Here is a 10,919-nt window from a genome sequence, read left to right on the forward strand (position 1 = left end):
TATTTTTTAAACCGCTGTTTCCAAAGGTAAACAGTACCTTTAATGAAAAAGAATATGTCCAGGGGTCTTTGAAAACACAAATAATCACTCTTGCCACAACAGGAAGTGGTTCATAAATCAAGTTCTTTTCGTCTGTAGCACCAACCTACAAATGAGCTTGTCAAGCTCAACAGATGTTGTACAGCACTACTAAAACCTCATTCACCAATCCCATATGTTGGCATCTTTCTTTACAAATACACTGTAACTCTCCACAGTATGAGCTGGATCAAAAGAAAACAAAAACAGAAACAAACAAAATAAACAACACACATCATGTGGAGTCCATACTGCTGACTTGAAGATCATGGCATAGTACAATACAGTTGTACCCAATTTCCTATGAACGAACTCAATCCTGCTGGGACTATCCACCTCACTCTGTACTCCGACTTGTTTCACCACGAGTGTGGTCACAAGGAAAAAGAATATTATATTAAAAATCTGTCAAAATTTTTTGAAATACGTACAAATGTATTCATATACTACATACATGTACATCAAATATTTCGTGAGGGTTTTTTTCCCAAGTTAGGTGCTCTTCATGAACCTAAAGACACACAAAAATACATGTATTGACTCTGATCCCGACATGAATGTGACGTGTACGCATATATTTCTCTGTTCAGTACTGTACTCCACCATTGCAAATTTAACCAAACGTGAAATTATCGGGAAGTCCCAATTTGCAAAAATTTAGACTCGCTAAAAATATGGCGAATACAGTAAATATTGCCTTTTTTACAACGAACTATTTGTGACAAAGGCAGTGAAATACTGTACCTCATAAGTGTGTACCTAATCAAGATATGAAGTATAAATCCTACATCATAAGCCTAGAAGCTTTCATTTCGCCTTTACCTAGGTATAGTCAAATACTGTACTGTGTACAAGAAAAACAGCAATATCCCGATTCAGTTCCTCTATAGAGAGATAAAATTGAGGCAGCCCTGAGGGCGACAATAAACATACCACTGTACTGCATCATCAAATTTATTCAAACTCTTATATTCCAGCATATTACTTGTCAGCATGCCTGGGGGAAAACTATGGAGACCACTGAAAAATTCATTTCATTCAGTGGATCAGCAGGTAATTAGTAGTAGCATCTATGATATATATCTATTTCTTTTCACACTTTAAGGGTAATCTTGTACCACAAATATACAAGAACAACAACAAAAGAAATATAAGTTTGGCAATACAAGATTTTCAAAAGCAATGCATTACAAAAAACAAAACAAAAACAAAAAAAAAGTGAGACATATAATGCAGTTCAAAGTGCTCATCAAACAATACCCGGTAAAATACTCATGTGAAAGCAAATACAGAGACATCATGCAACAAATGCCCTGTTATTAAAGGCTGTTATCACACTTTATCAAAATAAAGAGGCATAAAATTTACTGCATAGTTTATATCTGTATCTTCACATAAGATTGACATTTTGCTTAAGACTTGAGGATGTGGTTTGTTTAGAGTCAGTGGTTTGGCATTGGCAGAATGCACCAGGGAGACTTTAACAAGAAGGTAGTCATGACAATAGTTTAGATTAAACTATCTTAGTACCTCTGATAACTCATGCTTTTCTAACTGCAATGAATACACATAGATTGTTTAAAGAATTATCATGACAGGTCGGCTTAGCACACCATTATGGGCTCATGATACCTTCACAACATTCATGAAACGTAATGTGGGATACCTCATTCTGAGAAATTTACGTTCTGCATTCTACATGACCTCATTAACATTTATTTCCATTTCTTGGCACGCTTTTCAGATGGAAATTTTGCTTTCAATAAGTTTGCAAATTGCATGTCTATTTCCGACAACCATACAGTACATTTATTTGCCTCCACCAGAAAACTACACCATCACATTTCTGCATGACAATGTTGCTAATACTGTTCCTATTTCCCCTTTCACATGGCAGATTATGCTCAAAGTTATTTGTGGTATGGTAGCCCTACTACATATCGACCACCCTTATTGAAACCGACCGCGTATAATTCGCGCACTGAACACTTAATACGCACTTCTCTGCGCGCAAAGCACATAAAAATGGATTGGCTTTGAATGTAGATTAGGATGGTGTGGGAAAACGCGATACCGTATTCGCCGGCGTATAGGCCGCAGTATTTTTCAGAAAAATAAAAATGAAAAGTCGGGGTGCGGCCTATCCGGCGGTAAAACCAAAAATTGGTCTCTGCAACCCGGCAAGTCGGGAGTGAAAACTAACACATTTATGCATGTATGGGACTACACAATAGGCAACTACGGAGGCAACCATCCTCCGATGAAAACCGGTATACAAATCTTACGAGCAAAGCTGCATTCCGTGTTTGTTTCACAACTTTCCTCATCAGCATGTCCTCTTTGTCCTGTCTATAAAATTCTAACGAGGCAAAAATAAAACTTAAGCTCAAAGCGTAGCGCTAAATATGAGTGTTTGTCAATCATTGAGAGTGACATGTCACAGTCACGAACTTGTCTATTGTACACAATAATGTACAAGTCGACGACTCGCGCGCACAAGTGACATGACAATGAACACTGTGTTAATCACGCTCGGTGGCTAGTGCCATTCATCAACGTACAATAACCTGTCTATTGTACACATGCAGCTCGACGACTCGCACATGACAAAGAATACAATCACGCTCGGTGGCTAGTGCTATTCATCAACGTACGGTACGGCTCAGCGCGGCAAGCTTCTGTGCACAAACGATGAATGCTCCGCTCACAACACGCATTGTCTAATGTTATGAATGGGCAAATCCATGCGTACTAGTGTAGCTGATTCATAGCCGATCGATCAATGGGAGAAACATGGTACGGCAGTCAGAACCGTGTCTCGTAACAGGCTGCTCATGAAACTGAGCTTCGAAGCTTATGGACTGATATATTTTAAACCTGTAAAATCAATGAGAGAAAGGTTATCAAGCATTTATTCAATGTCTAGTTAAGGTGTACTTTCTTTTTTTCCCCGTGCATATTTTCTGTGATTTTTTTTTTTTGCCGTGATTTTTTTTTTCCGTGATTTTTTTTCCGTTATTTTTTTTTTCCGTGATTTTTATTTTATTTTTTTTTTTTCGTTGCGCGAATCGGGGGTGCGGCCTATACGGCGCTGCGGCCTTTGCGCCGGCGAATACGGTAATTCACTCTTCATCAATGGTTTTAATCAAGGACAAAATTTCGAATGAATATTTTCACCGAATCGTAATGACAGCACAATGTAATGTCTATGGAAGTTTCTAAAAGGCTTCTAAAAAGCTTCGTACAACACGGTGTTCAATACAACTCGGTTTACGTGCATTGTCAATGCAAAATCAGCGGTCGATCCTAAAAACGCGATTTACCGCGGGGAGCTGAAACGAGGCCACGCAAGTTCGTCGGCGATATTTTTGCACTGAAACTTCGAATCGAAAAGGGAACAACGGCATTTGATAGAGCTGGATTTTCTCAATCACGCAGGTCAAGTTTTTTACGTGAATTTCAGTGTTAAATATTCTTATCAAGCAAATAAACATTAGGCGGTCGATTAGTAGTAGGTCCAACCCTACAATGTTACGCTGAGAAGACCAACTATAATTAGGGCTGCTTTCACTTAAAGCATGGAACAATTGTTGCCAAACACAGAAATAAATAAAAAGATATTCCAGCAGCTGTTTTGTGCATGCCACACAATTTGCCACCATGATGAAATATGAATACTGGCATATAAAATACCATGTTTTTACATACCAATATTGTCTATATGGATCATAGCAAAGAAGTGAAAATGAGCACAGAAAAGGTGTAACTGTACCGCAACCGACTCACAAAATCCCAGAAATAGATCAGTTTCATTCTGGCTGTTTAGTTTAAATGCTCTATAAAAAGATATTCACGTGCTAGAGAAAATGTGTTAACTTTTCATCTGACCCTGTGCAGCTCCAACATTTAGAATTCTCTTGACAGAGTTAACAATATTGTTGACTTGAGGAAGACTAGCCTGCTCCAGTGATGCTGCATAGGGCATGGGCACATCAGAGCCGGTGACTCGAACAACAGGTGCATCCAGATAGTCAAAAGCATCGCCTACATGAAAAACACAAATGAAGTTTAACACCAATTTCAGATGAATTTCCGATACAAATGAGCTTCTGCTCTAATGAATAAAGCTGTTACAGTACACTCCCCTTATAACGAACACGGTTATAACGAAATTCTGGTTACAACGAAGTAAAAACTTACATATGTACCCCCGCAACATCATCCATTCTACATATCTCTACTGTTTATTTGTTCAGTTACAACAACAAAATTTTGATATAACGAAAGAAAACTGCCAGTCCCGAGGACTTGGTTATAATGGGAGACCACTGTAGTTAGAATGATTACACATGATCTAACACTTTGAGAAGCACAGTGTACAATGTATATTTCATACAAGAATTGTACAATACTGTGAAAGCTGTTATTTTCGCGAGGGTTTGAATTACACAAATTTTGCAAATCACTGTTGAGCTACGAATCTAACAACATCCAAAAATATTGCCACCTAATGCATTAGCACAGTGAATGGACAGGTATTATAGTGCACTTTAATACAATAGACTCAGTGTCAAATTGCGAAGGAGTCTTTGACTTCATTCACAAAAATATCTGTACGCAAAAATAACAGCTTTTACAATACAAGAAGTACAAGGTACATAGTTTCTTTTACTGCATTATTTTCAAATTTAGATATTACTACAAAATTCACATCTTACATCATTGCCTTGGTACTCTATAGGACTGTGCTTTCTCGATTTCTTTTCTTCACTCTAGTCTGATCTATGTAAAAAAGTGGAAAATGCAAACCATATACTACCTGTAGTCAACTTATGTAAATCAGAAATTGGTGTAGTGTCATACTCACTCTCCATAACCTTGGCAATGATTTCTGCACCCACACCAAACTGTGGCCAGCCGCCCTCAACAGTGACAAGATGGTTGGTTTTCTTTACTGAATTCAGGATGGTCACTTCATCCATTGGCCGAATGGTCCTCATGTTGATCACCTGGACAACAGAGAAACACAGCCAAAGACACGTAAACTTAAATTATTACAGACTGCCATGTCATTGCGAACAAAATTCACTGTGCTGACACACAAAAACTAATGTGAAATATCCCCCCCCCCCCAAAAAAAAAAAAAAGGTTCTAAATTGTTCTTTACAACAACAATCACTGATACATTCTGAGTTTTGTGCTTAGTACTTTGGAGCGTGATAGGCATATAACAGTACATGTATTAATTTTGCTGCATTTGTACAGCAATGTTCATAGACAATTTAACAATAAAGAGGGGAAAAAAAAAACTACTTTTTAATGCATTACTGTAAGAGAATAAAGACGAAATTCAAAATACACTGTATTCATTTGTTACTTGGTGTATTTCATCTTGAGATCTGACACTGAAGACCGCTACAAAATTGTACAGCCATAAACTGTATCCATCTTTACTTTTCAGGATAGCAAAATTAATCTATGATGAATTTTTGACCTAGGAAGACAAGATACCAAGTCTATTCTACAGAAATAATTCATAACATGACAAACACTGCACACCCCACACAAAGGTTCTTCACAGATAGCTCTATTATCACTTGGCAACATTTAGCCAGGGGTCAAAGTCTAATTTTCCAGACAGAGATAAACAGAGGATGGCCCTATTCAGGGCAATAACTTAAAGCCCCACTATAGAGTTAGATAATCTGTATCAAATTTAAGACAAATTAGCTGGAAATTAGGTTTTGAGTTGCTGTTATTATGCAATTTTCTATGGAAACTTCATCACATGGACAGGTTAAATCACAACACAATTAAGAAACAATAAAACAATACAAAAGTTGACTATACAAAATATAACAGGGCTGAAACTAAGTCCAGAGCCACTAAAAGTTTAAATACTGGGCCATTAAATTATAAAATTGGTTATCTTTTGGCAGCATGATTGGGCAATTAAAATTCAAAATGGTTTGCTGTATTTGTTTTTGTTTTGGACCACCACATATCTTTTTGGGCCACCATTATTTCAGATTAAAAGATTTCAGTAGCCATAACAGGCCATGAGCGAAAAAAAAGAAAGAAAAAAAGATAGTGTCAAGCCCTGTATAAGTAAGAACAGATGTAAGAATGGGTGTTTGGGACTAGTATGACTAATGCTCGCGAAGAAAATAATCTGAATGTGATGAATTACAAGCTCTGAACTCTTTGCAATTGTTTCCTATCTCTATTGCATGTCACACTATTATAGATGATATGCCAGATATGAGCTCCCTCGTGGAGACTTAATGAGCTCCTTTGTGGAGACAATATGAGCTCCCTTGTGGAGATGACATGAGCTCCCTCGTGGAGACTTGGTATATTTAACATTCTTGTTTATATCTCTCTAAGATTTATAATGTTTGTTTTACTGTACGAGCTGAAATTTTCGCGTACAGATATTTTCGCGAATTGCTACTAGGACATATAGTTGTTAATTTTGCGGTTGCGAGGTCTGACTGTACTTATCTATTTGCACATTGTTATTTTCGCGGTTCAAAGGCGATTCGCGAAATTCGCGAAAATAAAACCACCGCGAAAATTTCAGCTCGTACAGTATGTTAAGTGTTGTCTGGCGCAAATTATTTGTACAGGGCCCCATTTTTCTCTCTCTCTTCTTTCTTTCTTTAAATCAACAACAACAACGATGTGCCAGATGAGCATTTGCAAAAACAAACACAAAAAAGACAAAGGAGTGACTTATATTGGACACACTAGCTGATACACAGCATGCAGAAATAACTTTTCTTATAATTGTACATCTGTCTACATTGGCTGCACACGAGGAGTTAGTAGTACTTAATGAACTGCAAAGATGGTAAAAAAAAAATAAAGTAAAATAAAAAATAGCTACAGGGCCTGATATAAGGGCCCAGCCAAATATAGAACCATTTGACTATAGGCAAACACACACCTCACACGAGATTCCCTCTTCAGCCAAAACATCGGCAGCCTCAAGGGAGCGCAGCACTCCCATGCTGTGGGCCACTAGTGTCACATGGGTTCCTTCTCTCTCTATCTTGGCCTTCCCGATGGGGAGCACAAAGTCATCTCGCATGGCCTCCTCTGACATCTCAAACGGCCTGCCATACAGCAGCTCATTCTCCAAGAATACAACTGAGAGGGGAATCAAAAATACATGTATTATATAAGAACAGGACTAGATTGCATTCCCTTTCTACAAGCCTATCTGTGGGAAATACCGTAAACACTCATATATAAAGCGCACCTTTTTTGTCCTGAAAAATATTGAGAGTTGGGGTGCACGTTACCTTTGTATACACAAATGCAAGTACCTGTGTCTGTGCTTTGTTTTGTTTTTGTTTTTGTTTTTGTTGTTTTTAGTTGGGTATCTGAAGTCAGGGTGTGCCTTATACACAAGCGTTTTGGTGTATGATTATGTTCTCTTGCGGCGCTATCATGATTGATGAAGACACCCCATTCTATCCTTTGTTGGTCACTGTCATCACTCATCAGAATATAGCTGTCTTAGTCACTGAGTTCAGTCAAACCATAACAGTCTACTGATTTACTCGAAATTTCACAGTGATGAATGTGATAACTCGAATGATATAAGCAAAAGCCACAATAATATTCACATCAAGGCTACAATAACCAGAAACCATGTAGTAGCACTAAATAAACCGACTCCTTACTACGGAAACATCGCCATGAAAATGCAGTTGTCTAAAAAAACAGAAAGAAAGAAAGAAAAAAGAATTTCATCCTACCTGGATTATCATCTCTGATGGCTGCCTTGAGGAGCCCCTTGCAGTCTTCGGATGAGAAAGGGCTGATGACCTTGAGGCCTGGCACATGGCCATACCAGGCAGCAAAACACTGGGAGTGCTGGGCTGCTACCCCTGCTGCTGCACCGTTTGGCCCTCTGAATACAATGGGTACTGGCACCTGTGTGATGACGGCAGGCACATTGTGCATCGAACTTCAACAAACATCAGGATGAAACAAGCAAGAAACACACCCACACGTACAAACAAAAACTGTTCCTATGCTATGTCTTCTTCATCACCAACTGAGGAATCCAAAGCCCAAACCTCCTCCTCTTTCTACTCATTGCATGTGGTCTGGTGTGTGGCCCACACTATTTGTCAATACATGTACAATATGCAGCAAGACAATTGGGAAGGATTCACTAGTCCAAATTGTAATACATGTATACACAATATGATCATTACAAAAACCAACCAACCAACAAACAAACAAAACTACAAGGATGCTATCTCATTTTGTTGTCTTTGATAAAAAATACTCTTATAATACTTCACTCCTCACATTCATTCATTTCTATACTTTTCTGTAGCACAATATACCAGTTCTGAAAGTATATACAGCACTGGTATGTATATGACAGGGAGGTGTGAAAAAAAGAGGAAAGTAAAGTGTCTTTCTGCAAGATGATGTATTTTGTTTGTTTTCAATGTGACACTAATGGAAGTATGGGATCAAAACTCTGTGTAATGCAACTTCACAGACTGTGGAGCATCTAAAAAGCATACTCACCGCTCCTGCCGACATGTAGAAGGTTTTGCCAGCTGAGTTGATAACTTGATCAATGGCTTGCATCGCAAAGTTGAACGTCATAAACTCACATACAGGTCTCAGGCCAGCCTATGCAAAAAAGAATATGGTTATCAAACATCTAATCAGTTATAATGGGAATGAAAGCATTATTGGGGCTGCTGAGTTCCTAATCAAATATTATCATTCAGACAGATTCAGAGTAGCTGTTTTAAACCCATCTAGGATACATCACGGAAGGCTCATTGTCTTCTTGATAACAACAATTACACTATTGACAAAATAAAGACCAACTCTTGTATGTATGAATAAACTTGAACTGAGAAAACTAAAAATACAATAAAAAATGCCTTACTAAGTTAGCCAGTTCACTTCAATGACATTCCTTTCCAGCAAACAGCATACATAAGTACAAATAACAATGCAATCAATTTGAACACGCTGGGGCAATCCTCTAGAAGTAATACAAATTGTAAGTAGTAATGCAAACTAAGAGCGATACTAAGTATTTGCAATAATCTAATGATATCATCACATGACTGATTGACATTTGAGAACAGAACATGTCAGAAAAGTTTCCTACCAAGAGTGCTCCACAGTCCTCAAAGTTGCATGTACGGGAATCACTTAATAAGAACAAAATCATTAATCAGATGTACTGGTATGGGAGAGGGGAGCTTTAAAAAGTGGGACAGCTTACCATGGCGGCACCTGTAGCAATACCAGCGAAGCCCATCTCTGTGATGGGCGTGTCGATCACTCTCTTGTCCCCCCACTTGGCATGGAGACCCTTGGAGACCTTGTACGCTCCATCATAGAGGGCCACCTCCTCACCCATCAGAAGCACCCTGTCATCCCTGGCAATTTCCTCATCCAGGGCAGCATTGAGTGCATCTCGGACTGTTATCTGTGCAGGTTAGGTAACGTTAGGGGGATTAACATCCTGGGCCCCATTTTTCATAAAAAGTACTCTGCTATGATTAACAACTCTTGCTTCTGGATTGTCAAATGTCATGGTAATGACAAAAATCCAGCTTGCAACCCTAACATCTTTTATGAAATGGGACCTGGAACTTGGGCATTGATTGCACAGTCTATCCTATCACAGAATGTCTCTGCATTTTTTGTGGCAGGTAGCTATTTTCAACTACAGTTGAACCTCTCTTATCCGGCCTCCCTTTATCTGGATCTCTCTATTATACGGACGCAATCTCGCCGTGATTTTTTTTTTTTTTATTATTATTACGGGAGGAAAGGGGGATTCCCAACTCCTTGAGAACTCCTACACAAACACACATGAATTACATATTACTTCCAACATTAACATACACCTCTATTTTGGGGTCTGTTACTGAGTGTAACAATGAAAAACTTGCAGTATACACATTACTACATGTGGTACTACACTGGGCTACATCAGTAGGACCTACATGTGTATGTATATGTACATGTATAAAGCATTGAGTCTCCCGTATCCGGCCAAATCCCTTATCCGGATGAGCCCTGGTCCCGACTTGTCCGGATACGAGAGGTTCAACTGTACCAACACCATCCTACACATATAATGCCATATGGCTATGCACGTGTAGCAGTTTAACAAAATATGAAGATGGAAACAATCTGTCACTCAGACCAAGTACGTGTGTACATGGCTTTTGCAATAGCTAAAGCAAATGGTCATAGAGGGCCTATTAACAGTTAACACTCTACAGTATGCAATCTAGACTCTATGATACAGACCCCACTAACGTTAGCCACTTTACCCAGGGCAGGAGAAGTGAAGAGTGGCAAACAGTATTGGAAGAATTGTAAGTTAGGTAGTATAGATCCTAGATATTAGTGGTCAGTCGGTGCTCCCCCTCTATCCTCTAGCTACACATGCAAAATAGGGTGCCAAAATAGTCTCCCGGCGCGGCACTTTAATTTCGTCAGGTCAAGAAAGACGTTACGTACAGAGTAAATAATTGCGTGTGGATCATCATGCAGATTTCATTGGCTCGGTGCAAGATCATGAAGATACATACCTCAGCTGTAGCCCGAGACGAGGTGCCGAAAAACTTCTTAGTTAAGGAGCCACTCGTGACCTGAAAAGATGAAAGAAACATTAAAAAATATCGGGGAACAATTCACTTCAACAAAACCTATTTCAAAATCAAGCATAACCAGCAACAGGAAAATGAACGAAGGTATTTTACTCACCATCCGAAGCAGTCGGGCACTGCCAGTGAGAGCCATCTTGCTTTTCTGTGGTATTTTATGTACTATCA

The 10,919-nt window shown here is 38.8% G+C and overlaps 1 protein-coding gene across 1 annotated transcript; it reads right to left on the bottom strand.

The window, feature by feature from the left end:
* LOC140246277 (pyruvate dehydrogenase E1 component subunit beta, mitochondrial-like) lies at nt 1-10,899 on the bottom strand. The gene is made up of 8 exons (XM_072325741.1): nt 10,852-10,899; nt 10,677-10,736; nt 9,353-9,559; nt 8,635-8,742; nt 7,845-8,022; nt 7,028-7,230; nt 4,946-5,087; nt 1-4,122 (listed from the first exon to the last, which is right to left on the bottom strand). Exons 1-8 carry the CDS (start codon nt 10,885-10,887, stop codon nt 3,950-3,952), a joined length of 1,107 nt encoding a protein of 368 aa, XP_072181842.1. The 5' UTR covers nt 10,888-10,899; the 3' UTR covers nt 1-3,949.
* Between the last annotated feature and the right edge of the window lie 20 nt (nt 10,900-10,919).

The sequence above is a fragment of the Diadema setosum genome, chromosome 2 (assembly GCF_964275005.1).
Source record: "Diadema setosum chromosome 2, eeDiaSeto1, whole genome shotgun sequence".
Lineage (NCBI taxonomy): Eukaryota > Metazoa > Echinodermata > Echinoidea > Diadematoida > Diadematidae > Diadema > Diadema setosum.

Excerpts from the sequence above, each read along its gene's own strand:
- LOC140246277 (XM_072325741.1), bottom strand. The coding sequence starts at position 10,887 with ATGGCTCTCACTGGCAGTGCCCGACTGCTTCGGATG. Across the intron at positions 8,743-9,352 it reads TTGCTACAGGTGCCGCCATG|GCTGGCCTGAGACCTGTATG; the intron begins GTAAGCTGTCCC and ends TTTTTTGCATAG. Across the intron at positions 5,088-7,027 it reads AAGAGGGAATCTCGTGTGAG|GTGATCAACATGAGGACCAT; the intron begins GTGTGTGTTTGC and ends TCTGTTGTCCAG.